General features: G+C 38.9%; 1 protein-coding gene across 2 annotated transcripts in view; it reads right to left on the bottom strand.

The window, feature by feature from the left end:
* ARHGAP28 (Rho GTPase activating protein 28) overlaps nt 1-17,895 on the bottom strand; it is an 83,358-nt gene that overhangs the window by 25,861 nt on the left and 39,602 nt on the right. For both annotated transcript variants that reach the window (XM_061994845.1, XM_061994844.1), the window contains 4 exons: nt 12,470-12,672; nt 7,654-7,871; nt 2,259-2,346; nt 191-348 (listed from right to left, as the gene is read on the bottom strand). In XM_061994845.1, coding sequence (XP_061850829.1) covers nt 191-348; nt 2,259-2,346; nt 7,654-7,871; nt 12,470-12,638 — 633 coding nt within the window. In that variant the 5' untranslated portion in view covers nt 12,639-12,672. The remainder of the gene's footprint in view (nt 1-190; nt 349-2,258; nt 2,347-7,653; nt 7,872-12,469; nt 12,673-17,895) is intronic.

Below are 17,895 nucleotides of genomic sequence, written 5' to 3' on the forward strand. Positions count from 1 at the left end.
TCCAGATTAGCTTTTATGTCTCTCTGGGAATCAGTTACAAGCAGTAGGCAGGCAGGCAGGGCAGGTCTCCATAGCAAAGGACAGCTAATGTCCCTTACCAGACTCCAACATGCTGTGCTAGCGATATAAAGCAGGAAATTACACTGCGTTAAAGAAAACAATGGAGGAAATATGTCAAGTAGAAACTTACAGGCAAAGCAGAGTCTTCTTTTTTGAACCTCTGGTTTTTCGGCCATTCTTGGGGTTTTGGAAGGACCATTATGGATTCTGAGAAAGAGACCTCATAGGAGAGCTCTTCTGTTACGGATGGGCTGCCTTTATCTAGTCTGCAGTCTACACAGCTATTAGCTGCAAATAAGGGAAAATATATATGAATGCTGCATGTATGCTTACATTTAGTACAGAGACATTAAAAAATTGAACCAAGTTGAGAGAATCCTGAGAAAGTAATAAAGGAAGTGCTTCAAAGAGGAATTTCAGTGTAAACCACAGCATGTTCCTGTTTTGTCTGGAGGAAATAACCCCTTAGAAATAAAATCCCTTTTTTTTTTTTCATTTTAGATTATTTAACTTGTTGCATTTTGTGAGAAAGATAGTCAAGCTGGAACTTCCTGTTTATCAGGAATTATCAAGCTTTCATACTCCGTCCTTGTGGTGGCACTTTGTCTAATGGATAATTGCAAATAAAAGTTCCTGACAGAAAAATGCTGTTGACACATTTTCTCAGGTCACTGTTGACTCATTTACAATCATAAGACATTGTGCACATATTTTATATGCTCACATACATATATTTCTCACAGTTGCTATTTCAAGTGCGTGGCACCAAAACGGGATACAACATATAATCTTAAAGTTTAGAAAACACTTATATCTACTAGAATTTCTGGTAGCTATTGCAAAATGGCTCATGGTTCTACTCTAAAATTTAGTTGGTTCCTGAAATTAGTGGATAGCAGAGGAATTTTTTTAAAATCCTTACAATCAAGAACAAAAATACCCTATTGTCATGGGTTCCAAAGTGTGATAACATGCATGAGTTCCAGTATTGCCAAATTTTTTGATTGATCTCTCACATTTCAGGACAATTTCTAGATTTCCCTTAAGGTCCAGCTCCTAAACTCATGCAATTGGAACAAAATCCTAATCTTCATTGAAAGTGAAGTAAAATTTCAGCCTCTAGGACTGCAGAGGGGAATTTACTAATGTGACCAAAGGTCATTCAAAAGCCACAGAAATCAGAAAATGAATTAAGAAGCATTACATATTTTAGAAACATATACATGTCCCCTGATTTTTGAATCATTGCATTTACAGATACAGGAACTCAAACCTATTTCGCAATACCCTTTGTTTTGCAAGTCTGATATGAAAAAGGTGTGCTATTAAGTGGCTTCTGGATTCTGAACTGTGGGCTTAGATGTTACCTAATGCTCGAGACATTTAAGACGTTTTCCATCTCTCTTTCCACCCTTGGACCTGGGATCAGAGACTGTCCATGGTGCCACTGATCATTTGGTTCCCCATTGGCCCTAGTACAATTGTTTGCAGAGCAGAGGTATCAGCAGAGCAGCTTTTGCTTCCAAGGAAAATGTCTATGGCACTGAATGCAGAGGTAAAAAATCTAAAGGACTAGTCTAGAAACTCAGGTACTAATTTAATCTTTAGTTAAGCCCTGAACAACGGTGATGGGAAGAACTTTCAAAATAAAAGTTGGATATTCCCACAGAAGGCTGTTGACAGTTATCTAGACACTGAGTAGAGCAAAGCCATCATTGTCCTTAGCACTGCCACTCACTGTCAGGGCAAAGGAATGTCTAAAATAACACCATTAGTTGATCAGAATAATAGGGCAGAATGAGAAAAACAATACATTTCTACACTACTGAAGAAAAATATGAAGGAAAGGTGCATCTTTCTGGTCGTGATTGGCAATAAGAAAACATACTGCTGACATATTTTGGACAAATCCTGCACCATAGTGTTTGAAGGTTAGTTTTACATTCCCAGCCTTGCAATGATCAGTACTTTTTAGACAGTGATGCCTCAAGGGCAGCAGTCTATGTCCCGTACAACACTGGTCTTGAGTAGGAAGCTTTGGTTCCTGCATGACAATAAGCTGTCAATGATTTTAAGGCAATATATGCAGCACAGCCCCAACATGGATGAGGAGACTAACCTCCGAACCACGAAAGGACCTTTCTGTCTATCATTTTCCTAGGAAGAAGTGAACACTGGTTACATGTTGGCATACTCACAGCTAACTGATTTCCAAACTGGCTTCTGCCCAGGAAGCTGGATACCATTAGAAGGAACTGGTGACACTGGAACTGTCTCAAATGTGGGCTGATAGGCAAGGAAAAATGATCAGACTGCAGTGAAGGTAAATGTCTATGGACAGAAACTGCTACAGTTCAAGAAACAGCATATCATTCTCAGTTTACACTCTTTTGCTAAGTTTAAACAGCCTGTTGTGATTCTCTAGAGCACATTTTTCATAGCCAAGCCTGAGAATTAATCTTCCCCAGGCTGCACATATTTGATGATGTTGAGGTCAGTAATATCACAACTCATTGTAGTTAATGAGTCCTGTCCTATATAATGACTGAAATTAGCAAATTGCTGTACATAATTGTACTCAGCAAAAGGTCCTCATCAAATTGTAATCTATTCTGCTTTTAATCATTTTGGCCACAAATCTTTCTGATGACTCTCTGACACAGGTAGAATATCCCCTTCTCCCCCTGTCAGAAATCAGGCTGTTCACTGCCTTCTGGGATTTGGGCACCAATAAATTATTAATGGATGATTGTTCTCCCATAGGTTACATACTAACACATTATCAGTGAAGTGCAAAAACAGTTCTAGATAAAGAAAACACTTTCTATAGTCAAACTAATTCATTTACTCTCCAGAACTCATTCTGCATTGTGTGAAAATGGAGGAAGTGTATATGGCACAGCAGAGAAGGGGCTCAGAAGCCTAGTAGGTGACTTTCAAACACTGTCACCTCAGTGGCAATGGAATTTTACCCTTGTTCTCAGCAGCTTTGGGACTCATAAAGACAAATTTGAGTGGGACAGTAGCAGCTTATCTGCATGTTCTTGAGGGAAAAAAAAAAGTTAGCAATTTAAAAAAATTTTGTGAAAGGTATTCAGTGAAAATAACCATGATGTCCCAAGCCAGTCTTGTATTTTTTCTGCTCTCCTTTGCATCTTGGTAGGAGCCTTCTCTCTAACCTGTTGCCTTACCCCCTCTGAGCCTGACAGAGCAGCCCCAGCTCTCCAGCTGAACCCACAAAAGCCTAAATTGCCCTTTAAATTGCTCTTTAATTTGCTAAATTGACTGTTTATCAACAAGCAGCAATGTCTCAGGATACAAATTTCGTCCTCCCCATTTGTAGCCAATGCACAGAAGCAACATTCAGGCTGCTAAAAAATGTCAGATATTGAAAAGATGAGCTGCTCTTCCATTTGGAAGCCTGAAATAATTGTTGTGGTTGTTTTCTTCAGCCTTATCTTATGAGTTATTAATGCAACAAAATCAGATGTAATGTGAATAAAATCTCTCCTGAGACAGTACATTCAATGGCCCACAAACTTGAGAGCAAACAGGATTTGAGTCATATGGACTTCCTTTGCCAGAAGACTGTAAGGACCATTGATTTATTTTTTTTTTCAAAGGAGAACTTTAGGATGCTTTTGTAATAAAATCCTGTAACATTTATACACCCGGTTTTAGGATCTAAAAAAGCAAATAAATTTCAGGTGAGAGTACGGAACATAAATACAGTTACTCTGTGGCTTAAGATCCATATGGAGAAATTAATGGTAAACATGAGTAACTGGTTCATCTCCTTTCACTGCTGAAAATGTCTGATCCTGGGAATACTATTCAGAACAGATTTAAAACAGGTCAAGTTTATTAAGGAAAAAAAATCCCTTCAGACTTATTACACAGGTGAAATCAACAGTGAAGTAACTGCAGTAAGCAGGTTCTGTTGAGCACAGTGGAGCTGACAGTACAACTCTGCTTTCCGCTCGGCAGCACTTGCAGCAGCCTGTGGGCTGTTCTAGCTGGTGGCAATTGGGTAACAAGTGAACTGTGTGCAATATCAGGGTAGCTAAAAATGTTATATATTCTTGGTCTCATCTCCCAATCTCCACAGTGACAGTGTAAAAAGAAATTAAATCTATGTCTCTTTTGTGAAAATCTGTTCCAAATGGGAGCAACATCTCCCCCCTCCCCCCACCATACCTTTCAAAAAATCTTAGGATATTATGATAAAAAGAAAGAGAAGATAGATGAAAAAAACCATTTTTAATGCGTAAGTTTTAGGATCCAGATTATTTCTTTGGTAAAAAGATGATTAAAAGACTTTGGAAGCTCATGGCTTAATGAATATGAAACATCAAGAGTCAAATTGTGTCCTTAACCAAACTGAGACAGCTTTATTCACTTGGCTGGGGCTCCAGTGAAGGCAAGACCTCTCATATCCTGATTTCTGACTGAAATGGATCCGTTAGGCAGTTCTTGTTATCTGATACTAAAAATGAGCCCATTATCTACTGTCACAATGTACACAGTAATTTCCAGTAGGAAGAGGAAACCAGAAGAGCGAGTAAAAGATGGAGAAGAGGTAGATAGCTCTTTAGTAGTTACCCTCATTGTAGAAGATGTGAAAAACAAATAATTGGAGCACTAAAGTGACCAAATTCTACTGTCAGCTCTGGAGTTAAGGAAAACAAAGGCAAAGAAGGATAGACTTATAGTTCTGGTCAGGGTACAAGTTGCCTATGGTTTGGATCTATTCATATTTCCAAGGACAGTCTTCAGAAATACTTTTTCATGCAAGTAGCTCTGGGTTAGTTAACAGTTCTTCATTAATTAGGACATTATTTTATCATGCATTCTTCAAATAAAATGCTTCTAAAACTCTTAACGAGTTTTAGCTGATCACAAGGTACAAGGTTGGGATGTTAATGAGCAGGATGCTTCATTTCCTCCTTCCAATAACAAAATCAGTGTTTCCCTCCCCCCATTTGTATTTTGCTGTTGATTTTTCTGGGCTTTGAGCATTAACAGAGCCAAGAGCATCTGATGGAAGCAGCAGGTTACCAGCAGGAAAATCAGGCCGCTGTGATTAATAAACCGTTCAATTTACGTCTTGGTATTATGTCTGTCAGTTGAGTCTGCTGGGCATAGAACTGTCTGAAGTAGAGCAGAGGCACCTACCTCCGTCAGGGCTGAGACATCAACCAAGGCATCACTCTGAGGGGCAAGATACCAAAGGTGGTGCGTGTTGCCCTCAGGGAATTATGGCACCTCCCCAAACCCCACAACCTAAACTCCACCAAACAAATAATAAAAAAAAAAACGACAGGAAATATGGCTTCATTTCCTTTCATTTCAATTCACTTGGGCAGTTGTGGGAACACTCTTGCCCTGAGGGTATGGACCTCTGTGTTGATCCACACAGAGGCTAGCCACCAGGCAGTAATAGTAAAATACCTAGGAGGCAGGAGAAAATAAACTAGGACAAATCTCTCTTCCTTCTCCCCTTCCTGAAGACAACTGTTATGCCTCTTCAGTGGTCTCCTAAATCTCATCTCAGGTGACCCTGTTAAGCTAATTGCCTTTTCTTTCATCATTAGCTATAGAAGATACTAATCCATCCTGTGACTCATCCCTCCAGGCTCCTGCAAGCTTAGGTTGTTGGGAAGAAGGTGTAAATTCATCCTCCTAATGGGGAGGATTACAGAGTGAGGTGAAGCAATTAGAGATGTTTTGCTATCTGAGACACATTTACTTCTTCCCTTTCCAGCTAAAAAGCACAATAGGTAAGCAAAACTCCTGCATGTAATTTCAAACAGTCTACCATCCTCTCTTCAGCAGCTGTGCTAAAAAAGATTTGTCCCTCCCTGTCCCTTCTTGCTCTTAGTATTTAGCTGGGTTGGTTTTTAAAGTGGATCACATTCCCAAACTGATTCATCACAAAGATTCTCTGACAGCTGTAGTTCCATGCCCAAAGAGACAGCAGAGTGTAAGGAACTGCAAAGGTCCAGAAAACCCTCAGGTCGGGACATAAGCTCCCCTGCAGTGTGTTTATCCCTGAGGGACTGATAATTAGGACAAAGCTTCTAAATCCCATAATAAGCAGCAGAGATAGGAGTAATGGTCAATGGGAATATCCAAGGGGTGTTGAGAGTCTGGCTTTTGGAAATACAATCTGTTTTGCAGCCCATTGGAGGGAGGTGTTGATGTGCTCTGTGTTTAACATTTAGGTAAGCACCCTGCAGAGCTGTGTATTTTTTTTTGGTGAGACTTTCATAATGCAGAACTAGGAAGTGATCTGAATTTCAGAGGAGGTAAAACAGTGATTTGAAGGGCTCTAAAGCTCATGACTTCTTTAACAAATGAGAAAAAGAGGTGAAAAATGAATGGATCAAACCCAAATCAATAATGTGCCCAGAGAATGGATAAAATATTTACTTAGCTGATTTAAATTTATTTGGAAACTTAAGCTTTTTTTTTTTTAATTTTAAGTATATTAAGATTTACAGATACTTGAATCAGAAGTGTGCTAATCTGATAAGCAGTGCCCTCATTTTTTTAGTGTTCATGCAAACATGCCTGATGATTTCTCATGCAAGACAGTCTGCCCACAGCAAACTACTGGATGCCTCTGGATATATTTGTGGGATGCATGTGAAAGGTTCAAAAGAGCCCAGATACTTAAATTGGAGTAACGTAAGTTAACTCCTCAACAGTTACATCTTTATAATTTTAATATAACTATGCAGCTACAGTTTTGTTCCCCCCCCTTTTTTTTTTTTAATTAATCTAGGATGCCAAGCCTTGAGGGTAAGGTAGGACAAGTAGAAAAGGATAAAGCAGTTTCATAATGAAAATTTTTCTTAGACATTTGTAATGGCAAGAACATAAATATTAATTTAAAAAATGAAGTTTTGAGCTTCTTGGTGACTCCTATATAATATCAGTGACATATGTAGAGTCATGAATATTGCTTTGAGCAAGTTGGTTGACTGCATTCACCAAAATAAAAGTGTACAGGGATAGGAATTGGTGTGTTTACAGCAATCCTCAGGGAAAAACAGATGAATCCACCAGAAGTAATACTCATTTCTGAAGCCGTGAAGCAAATGAACAGTTAATAGATTTTAAATTGCTAGGTAAGCGAAATGTAACTGCCAGTGTACCACTTGTAATCATGCCAGCAGGTGTTTAATTGCATACGCATATTTGAACCCCAGTTGCTTAATTAAAGAAGTTTTACTTCACCCGTCCCCAGAAGCCAGCAAAAATTTGAATACCTGCCAAGAGAAACTCACCAATTTCCAAAAAATAAAGGAACAAATGTTAGTCTTGATAGGAGGCTGCAGAATGAAGGCTGGCCAAACATACAATATTATGTTACAGGTCGGTTGCAAAACTGTACCATCTATTTTATTTGGTTTCTTCCTTTCATCTCAAAATGTAGCAAGTACACTAAGTTTGGACTTAGTGTCAGGAACTGTTACTGCCATTATCAGCAGAAAAGGGTTCTTTTCTGGTAGAAACTTTTATGAGCTACTTGCCAAACACAGAAAAATGAGACTCAAAAACATTCACAAGGATGCATTAGCTACTTACAGAAGAGTCACTGGTGCCAAAGATGTCTCGCACATCCCGGACTGTGTGCTTGTTCTTCTTCCTCAGTGTCTGAGTGTAGGTATTGTACCTCTTCTGTACAGCAGCAGCCTGAGTTCGGGTGAGAGTGGACAGCAGGGCTTGGCCGTCCTCCTCTTCAGCTCCCGATATCAACGTAGATAAACCTACGTCTTGCAGCCATTCTGCCTCTAGCTCGCCTTCTGAGGAGGAAAATAAGAGGGAGTGGAAAGAAGGAAGGTGTCATGGTGAACCACTGCCTTAGCCTTTACCTTGAGAAGACTCCACTTTGAATCTTTCTTAGGCCACAAGTGCAAGTTATATTAGTTTTGTCAACATACTGTTAACTTCCAGTTTGGCAGTGTCTGCACAGGAGAGGCTTAGGAGAACAGAAGGCATTTTTAACCTGTGCATCAAGATACTTGTGTGAAGAAGGCAGTAGAGTAACCAGTCTGACAGCAGAGTCGCTAAAAACTAAGCCTTCATTCAAGAGCATAAAGCTTCTCAGTTACCATTTATACAGTGTCATACTGAATGAAGCCATTTGGCAGTTGGGAATTAAATTGGTATTCCAAATAAAACAAGCAAAAATACTGAAGTGATGTATGCAACAGAATAATGCATGTGCACACTAAAGTTGAAATTTGAAATGCCAGAGAGTCAGCTGTTAATCAGATGCCTAGTGAAGATGCCACCAAGAAAAGCACGATGTCCACTTAGTCCAAAAGCCTGTTCTGAACAAGATGATTGAGAGCCAGACCTGCTCACTAAAGAGCAAAGGTTAGGAATGGGTGGAAGATGCAGAAATAGCTACTCTTGCATGCTAGTTATTATCTTGATTTCTAAGAATTAGACTGGCTAGCACTCTACATCCCAGCATTTCTTGACTAATATCTTCTTGATTCCCATTCACTACCCATTTCTCAACTGGTTCAACACTGCAACAGGTTCCATAGTGAGATTACGCACCATGTGAAAGTACATTTTCTTTCCTGTCTCTACCATAGAAGGGAGAAGCTTCCGGAATCTTCTTACAGAGACACACCTACAGCCCCTCCTACTACCAAAACCTTGTCACCCAAACCCAAAACGGTGTTTCAGGTTGCTGTCTTTTACATTAAATGGGTATCACCTGTCACTGTAGGACAAGGAGAAGCTCCCAATCTACCTTTTCTAAATGATTTAGTGACTTAATTTTTTTTTCTTATTTATCTTCTTTTTAAACAGTCATGGTCTTCAAAAAAAATCTATCTTCATATAGGAGATTTTGAGGGCCTTTATTTTAGTTCTGTTAACAATCCTAGTTCAGCAATATGCTGCTTGGGACAAGACAATGATTGCATTCCAGCTTTGACTACATAAGAGGTATTACAAACAAGTCCAACAGGAAATGGATTAATTTGCAACATGTTCTATAAAATAAGCAGTCAAGGCACTTATTGTTCTTGTCGCAGCACTGGTCCTAATGGCAAGTTGCTATTTTATTGCCTTTTCTTGACATCAAAATGCAGGCAGATTGATAGCAGTTAGCTACACTTGGGCAGTTAGATACACGAACAAGAAAACTACAGGGCTGGACCACAGGGACAAGTGAAAGCATCTTGCATGTCCCACTACTGACTTCATTGTTAACTGCCTTCTCTCTTTACAAAGCTCTGCAAAAATATCTGCTTCTAAAACCCTTGCTCTTCATTAGACAGAGGTGTGACAAGCCCTACATCCCTTGAAAAAGTTTGTCTCCACTCTGATCCTTTCTGTATCTACAGATAAGATGACAGGCTGTTCCTTTTCCTTCTTTGTAAGCTTTGAACCAAAGGCTCTTCCGCTGTCCTCACTCTTCTTTGTAATGAGGTCTCTTTTCATTTCCGTGTGTCACTCTTCTAGCCATATCCATTTATGTTACGGTTTCTTAATTATAGTCATTTTGCCTTTTGTCCTGACCTATTCTTTCCAAGAATTTAGTTTCTAATCAGACATGTCTTTCATGATACTACAAAAAGTCAGTAAAGCAGACATGAAATTCTGCCTGCTTACCAGCCACGCCTGTGACTTGTTTTCTCTGGCTTTTGCCTTTTTTCCTGTTCCAACTACTCACAAACAATAGACTAAGAAATAACAGCAACAACCAGAGGATTAAACAGAAGATATTTGTGCGTTAAAAAAACCCTCAAAATTTTATGACACATAGATTTAAATAAGGGCTAAAAAAAAAAGTGTTGTTTTACATAACGTTATTTTTATAGTGGTAGCTACTTATAAAGCAGGGGTTTTATACTCTGTTTGATTCTGCTCCACCAGAAGACAAACAAAAAATTGAGAGTTCCCTCTGGTTGGTAATTCTCTTTTCTCATAGACGTGTTCTTTTCTTTGAATTTTAGATATAACCTAAAATTATTCACAGCATCCCAGCCTTGTAACACCATCTTAAATACCCCATGGCGACTTCTTACCCTACATTTCCATGTCTTTTATCACTTGTTATGATCTTCTCTTCTTTGTAGTTACGAATGTCAACAGAATAAGTGTGCTAATGTCTTCCACTTGCACATGTGGCCTGGCAAAAAACATCATTGTGGCTTCAACAATATCAGTAGTGCCTGGTTGCTATTACACTTTGGCTTCCTACTTAAGGGTTATGAATCTATTCCTCCCAAAGACATAGCAAAAGGGTGACAAATGTTTGTTTTTATTTTGCCCTGAGGACTTCCACATCAAGTTTCACTTTTTTGATCTTCAGCAAGGAATATTATCCTATTAGGAACTTAATAGAACTCACTATTATTTTCAAGATTTATAATCCCAGACTGATTATATTCCTGAAGTTAACTAAGACAAGCACTGCCTGCATGTGTGTGGGTGTAAGCAATATATTTGTGTTTAAAACAACAGTATGAAGGTAAATGAAGTGTGGAGAGGTGTTGTGTTTTACTTGCAGTCTCATTTTAAATTCAGAACAGAGAGGAGAAAAAATCAATGCAATGTAATGAAATGTAATCAGACAAAGGGTAACATGGGACCGCAGCAGAGTTTGCACTGTTGTGAAGGTTTAGCTCAGCAGTGATCAAACTAACGGAAAACTTTCCAAGCAAAATGAGCTCCTGCGTTGCCTTGTCCGTCTAATTTACAAAGCTTGGTAACTCACAGGTAACATGACATTCCTCTGACCATGCAGACAAGTCAGGGACACTCAGCTCATGCTGACAATAGCATGAAGAAGGCACTGAGAAATTCACAATTTCTCAAAGCTAGAGAGCATGATCAGACACAAATTTTCTGACTGAGGTAGATTGACTTCCTGCCTTCCTGCAACAATAATCATAAAGTTTCAATGTTACACACCAATCTGTTTTTATTTGAGATCACAAGCAGCATTGAGAAACACAAATTGGATTTAAGCTGCCAGATCATAACCTTTATAGCAGACACTGAGACTTCTGACTAGAGGACTTCTTTCACTTTCAGCAGAGTCCTACTGGGAACTAGTAAGTGGGAGGTGTTCCCCAAAGAAATGGTACATGGTTGGAGCTAGATACCTCTGTGTGAGATACTTATCAATTACTGATTACGTATTTGATTGCTTAATAAAATAGTACTTTTCCCCCCTTTTCAGCCTTTTTCCTGGTAGCAGAATTAATGACATCCCATTGCATGTCAAGGTAACAAAAATACATGTTAATAATTGTATGGAAAGAACATACCATTGTTTCAAAATCTATCTCTAGATCAGCAGTTAGCAGACTAGTGGCCGTGATCCACAAAAGGGTTGCAGCAGTTATCAGTGGGTCATGACCTCAAAAAAAATTTAGTTTCATCCTATAGTAACACCTGGTATTTTGTGTTGCACAATATAATGCATTTGTAAATGGGGTCATAACTGGAAAGGTCTGCTGTTCTAAATGTTATCGAATCATCTAACACAAAGCTGCGTTGCAACAAGCTAGCGCAGACTACGACATGTTTTTTCCAAATACAATGCAAAAGAAGGAGAGGAGGAAAATGTTAAGGTAACCGAGTGAGGTATGAATACCTTCAGCATAATTTGTGTAAGTGATGAATGAATTTTGAAATGTGGGGAGTCTGAATGATGTAGGTTTCTGTATATTCATACTTATCTCTAATCTTTCCTTGATTTATATCTAAATTAGGCAATCTTAGAGACATAGGCAGTTATCAAATTTTTGATAGCACTAAACAATATCTGACGAAAAATTGCTTCAAGACCTTTATAATTTCTGCATTATATCCTACCAAAAGCCAGAACATTGAAAATTTCAGTATATTAAATTAATCTCTTGGTCCTTTTAAATATTTTGATTTAGTTTATTTAATGCTGGAGGTGAAGTTTCCATCTAGTGTTGTTTTTTTTTTTTCTGAATTACATCATATCTGTCCTTCCGAAGTACAAATAAAATCAATGCAAAAAAAAATTTACTTCAGAACTGAATTACCAGCCACAATGCTTAAACTAGGTTGAATCATTTTTTAATTTCCAGTGATGTCCCATACATTGATTGTGATGGAACAGGTGGCCCAGGGAGGGTATGGAGTCTCCTTCTCTGAAGATTTTCAAAACCCATCTGGATACCTTCTTGTGTGACCTGATCAAGGTGAAACTGCTTTAGCAAGGAGTTAGACTAGATGATTGCTAGAAGTCTCTTCCAACCCTGACAATTCTGTGACTTTGTGTGGAGCTACAATGATCACAAACCCAATCTGGTAACATACGGCAGGAGATTAGGGCAGGACTAAAGATACGAGGCAAAGACAAGATGTGAGGAAGAAGGGATGTTTGTGTGCTCACCGTCAGCAGGTTTGAACTCCAAGAGAGTTGCTTCTTCAGATCCACCTTCACTGCTCTCCTTGATGCTCTCCACTTCACACCAGAAGTCCTCCATGGAGGTGCTGTCCATGGAGGCTTGAGAGTTGGAGCGACTGAATGCAGGAGAAGGTGTGGACTCATTGGAAATCATTCTGTTAATTCTTCGACAGCGGGAGAAAGACTTTCTGAAAAAAAAGTGATGAAAATAAAAATATCTTTTTATCATGTTAATTTGTACCATGCAGACAGAGCATGGGATTAGGGCTTTACCTGTGTCTGTACTAGGGGGTAAGATGTTGGAGGAAAAGTGCACAGTTCTGATGATCATCATGGTCTCTATTGCTCATAATAATTATGATAATAATTATGGCTGGAAATGTATAGTGCCTCTAATAGTGTATCTCTTTAATATTCTTTAGAGTTTTCCCCCTAGAAGGGGTCTCCGGAGATGCCATTTCTATATCTAACAAAGATATGCATCTAATAAGACACTGGAAAAGTATTTTAATTTTTTTGCATCTCAGTTTTTCATTCTGTTCCTTTCTGTTTTGCTTACTGGATTAAATGCTTCAGTACAAAATTCTTTAGGTGGAATACAATCAGAATTGGGTCTCATGAAATATTTTCCAAATTCATCTTGTTTCTAGAAATGAATTAAAAACTTGAAATACTTGTGATTCAGAAGAATAATTACCTTTTATTTTAAAATTCTTTAAAAATAATTCATTTTTCCATAAATTAAATTACAATAAAATAAAACATAACAAAATTTATCATTGAAATGAAATAATATCATTTAGGCCAAACAGAATGTTTGGTACACAGGTTCAAAAACAAGAGATACACTAAAAAACAAATTTCAGGTCATTATTCAATACAGTGATTGAATCAAACAAAAAACCTTGTTCCTTACACCTTTGTTCTTGTCTATTCCCACTGTAAATTCTTGGAGCTGAAGATAGTTCTACAAGTTCCTTCAAAATCTTATGAAACACCCACCACGAAAGTCTTGTCTGATTTTGCATTATTATGGCTGCAGTACTGTATGCATCTTTTGTAAGTTTAATTACAGTAGTTACAGTGAACAGTAATAATAACCACAGTGATATTTGTACAAAGGAGTCAGAAGGTAATGTAATTATGGCTGAGAGCTAGACTACAGGAATTAATGGAAAATTCTGTCTCCTAAGGTCTTCTGGCCTTCACTTATCTGAATTAATTCAAATGCAGTTTCCCTTTCTCTTCCTTTTCTTTATGGCATCATCCTGCCAACAGGCCTTTGTTTAAAACCACAGGCAACACTTTTACTCCACTAAAAAAAAGATACTTCCTTTACAGTATTTCCATCCTTGTCAAAGTTTTCTGAATGGATGTATAAACAAGATATTATTTAATAAAGCTGACTGGACCTGCATCCCTGCACTGCTAGCTCTCATGCATCCTCCCTTGTCAGAGAAGGACTATCTGCTTTCTTGAAGGTCCTGGACTCTTCTTGCTTTGTCTGGGTGGTCCCAGACAATTCCTTCTCGGTTTGATCTGAGCCCCAGGTTGAGGAGCTGTGGAAACAATGGAGCACAACAAATCCAGCTGTGAGCATTACTAGTCCTTTAAAAGGGCAAAGACCTCAGACCTTTGCCTCTTTTTAAACACAGGGAGGTATAATAGTGATAATTAAGTTGCCAAACCTGCCCATGTGCTTTTGGCCAGCTGCTGGGAAGCAAAGGTTTCTGAGGGGTGACAATATGTCAGCAGAAGAAAGTGTAATATGGTGGTGTGGAGATGCATGGCTTCCAGGAAGAGAAGTGTTATATTCAGTGTTTCTATCCTTTTTTTTGCCTCATAAGCAGTAAATTACTGTTTGCTTTTAAATGTAGTGCTGAAGCTGTTATTGCTTTGATTAGAACAAACCACAGTCACTAAATCTGAGAAGAATTTTTGACACAAGTGTGGTTAAAGAAAGCTATTTGAATGCTTTCCATGCATCTTTCCCTCTGGGAAGATGCGAATGTTCCAGTCAGCCTTTGTTTTCAAAGTCCCAAAGGAATAGGGTACCTGATAAATCATAATTACTGGAATTATGTATCTGAACGTGTTGGCTTCTGGGGTTTTTTATGGATTCACATATCTTTCTTCCCTTCATCAGCAAGAAAAAAAATCCCAAATCTCACAGGACTCAAATATAATAACTTAATACTGTACCAAGCATTCCCTAGCAGAGGTTTTAACCGACAGAAGCAGAATCCCTGAGAAGCAGCCAGAAGACCTCATCTCTACAGCTAGAAGCTGGCAGGGATGGGAGGGGAAATAGCTCATGCCAGCCAACTGGTTACTGCTGTGAAAAGCTGCACTCTTTTGTTTAAAAGGTGATACTGAACACAAATAAAGAAAAAGACAAAACTTCCTGGCACTTTAACGGTGTTTGGGGCCCTTTTTCTCTGTCCACTGTACAAGCCAAGGCCTGGTGTCAGGAATGCAGTAAGTGCCCATCCTCCCACTGCAGCCTGCCCCTCACCAGTCTCCTTTATTGCTCAGGGCTCTGCCTGAGACCCCCACGCTGCTGCCCACTGAGCAATTCATATCCCTGCTTAGTATAAAACTCTGTGAAAAATAAGCCCTTACATCTGCTATATGCACAGCTCAGAGCTCCTACATCACCAACTGTAGGAAGAAATGCTCTGTTTGGTCTGGAATCAAGCACATGCTGGGATGAGCAGTGTGCTTTTTCCCTGATAACATCATCGGCTCCCATCATTTAGTCATGGTCAGGGAATTTAAGCATTTCCTGCCCTCCCAGTGTGAATCTTGACCGTGACCCTTGTGCTCTTCATACACCACCCCAAACTGATCCTTCGGTTTTAATGCTATCAGCTCTTCAGCTAGCTCAAACCAAGGCTTTTTATTTCACCATATTAGGAAGAAAGAGGCTTGGTGGGTTGTTTTTTTAATCCCCACAGTGAGTATGCTATTTTGTAACATTATCATACCAAAAAGCAAAATGCAAAACAGACGACTTAGCACAGCAACAACTTCTGTGACAATCAGCTTTTACCAAATACGCCTAAGGTTTCTGGTTAATTAATGTGCATTAACAACAATATTAAAAGTACAGAGCTTATTTGGAAAAACAGCTGAACAAAGTCTCCTGAGAGCCACATATATGAGGCTTGTTATCTCAGCCCAGATTAAATCAAGCTGCCTAAAATTCCTGTAACAAGAAAGGTTAGGCAGAGGTGCTTTATCCTTACTGGTAAACAGATGAAGCTGGCTTCCAGGTGGTCTGGTACAAACCTTCTGCAATTATTCTGAGTCTGCCTATTAAAAGCTCATGTGTTTGAAAAGACCTCCAGCTGCCGTTTTGACCCATATACCTGTGGCTTTTGTCCTGCAGGCAGTGGTCTTGCTTTTATGTGATAATGGCAGTTGTCTCCCTTTCCTCCTGCCAAATCTGCCCAAAACAGTTCCAAGGAAAAAAATAATAATGGATTTCCTACTGAGGAAGCAAAGCATGTTCTTCACTGCTTGTAATTCATTCTTGAAGAACACTGAATGAGCACTGACTCAGCAAGCTGCCTGCCTGTCTCAGAAATAGCTCAACAAGCCCAGGTTGCTTGTCACCTGGGAACTCTCCTAGCAGAAAACCTTTCTTACCCTTACCTTTTTCAACCTCAAGTTTTTCTTGTTTGTTTACTCTTTTCCTCAGTGTCTGTAAAGAAGTTTACAAGAATAAAATGTTTTCACTGAGACTAATATATTTCTTAGAGAAAATTTGGAAACTAGTCTTGTTAGGTAAGTAGCAGTCAAGCTCATGCTCAGTTTCACTTGCTCCCTCACCCACATAGGCAGTGGTGAGCTAATCTGAAAGGCTGACTTATGAAGGATCTCAGATCCAGTGTTATCAAAAAATACCTCTAATACTGGATATTGGTCACAGAAGAAAGAGTTAAAGTGTGCCAGTAAGGAGAAATATGATGATATGTAGAAAGTTTTCTTTGGAAAGATTTTTGCAAAGAAGCAGAGTGTTCCATGAGGTGCAAGGAGGCTGATTCAACTGTGTTTGACGCTTGTTTGCCCTGGTGTGTGTTTATAATGCTGATGAGATGTAATAATAAACTAAGCCTACTAAACCTGTATATCATGTAGAAGTATGCTGTTCAGGGTCTGACAGCACTGATGTCAAGATAGCCATGCCAAAGCTGGCAAGGAATTCTCATCCTCTCCCCAAAGTGAAGGCTAGTCAAAACACATGAAAAGATGGTTCAGTGATAACTAATGATTGCTCACAGGCTAACAGTAAAGCCTTGCTTGTGTTTTCAGTTTAATTAAGTAATGAGTGGTAAAGAATCCATAAAAAAAATGAAGGATTTCCATCTTGTAGTTAAAACCAACATTTAATCCTTGTTTGCACAGAGACATGACATCTTATTCTTGTGGATCATTATGCTTCATTTCATTCAGTGGGTCCTGAATCTTCTTCAGCACAATTAGTGACATTTATAGGAACGAGGAAGATGAAGGAAGCAATTTTTCTGCTCATTCTAGCACCCACCAAGATACATTTTTCCATATTGTGGTCATTCTATTAGTATGATCACTTAATTCACTAATGTGCCTCAGAAACTCAGAAGTAAAATGTTGTTTCCTGTACCCAGATCTTTCTGTCCTTCAGTTTATCTTGACAATTCACCAACTTCTGACAAAAAATAATTACTATCTCTGTGCTCAACTTTTCCCACATGTAAAAAAGGGGATGGTAGCTTGCATTGATAGGGAAAAAAATATCCCTCCTTATTAAGAACTACATTTACCTCTGTCCTGAAATGTTAGGAATCAGTCATGTGTCAATTTTTATCTTTTGTTTTTTGGTAAAATGTGTACGAATTCCAGGCAAAGGTGGAGTCCAGCAATTGGAAATAATATTTTTGTGCACAGTTCACGGCACAGTTCACACTTGACCCAAATCTCTCATCTTCTTATTCCTTCCTGGAGACTCTGTTACAGTTCTGTTTGCTGTCTGTTTGTTTCCTTCTCTCCACGCTTGGTGCCTTCTGTTCACAGTGGTGCTTCTCAGACAAAATCCCCCCAACTCTTCTTGCACACTTCTGGTTTTGGTTACTTTGCAGATGTTAGGGAAGTCATAGACACTGGATCCTAAAGTTTCCCTGTTCTTCCTCTAACATCTAGCACAGGAAATATTTAACCTGTCATGCTCAATGATATCACAGAAGTGTCACACAGCCTCCCTTGTAACAGAATATTTGAGTGAAAAGCAGAATAGGATTTTACTTCATTAATAGTTTTCTCATCCTGTTGCCTGGAAGAACTCCAAAATCATACAAATATTGCGCTCTGTTACAAACCTGGGTTATCACATGACTGCATTGGCTAGACTTGAAAAGACAGCAACACCG

This window comes from Colius striatus, chromosome 4 (genome assembly GCF_028858725.1).
Source record: "Colius striatus isolate bColStr4 chromosome 4, bColStr4.1.hap1, whole genome shotgun sequence".
Lineage (NCBI taxonomy): Eukaryota > Metazoa > Chordata > Aves > Coliiformes > Coliidae > Colius > Colius striatus.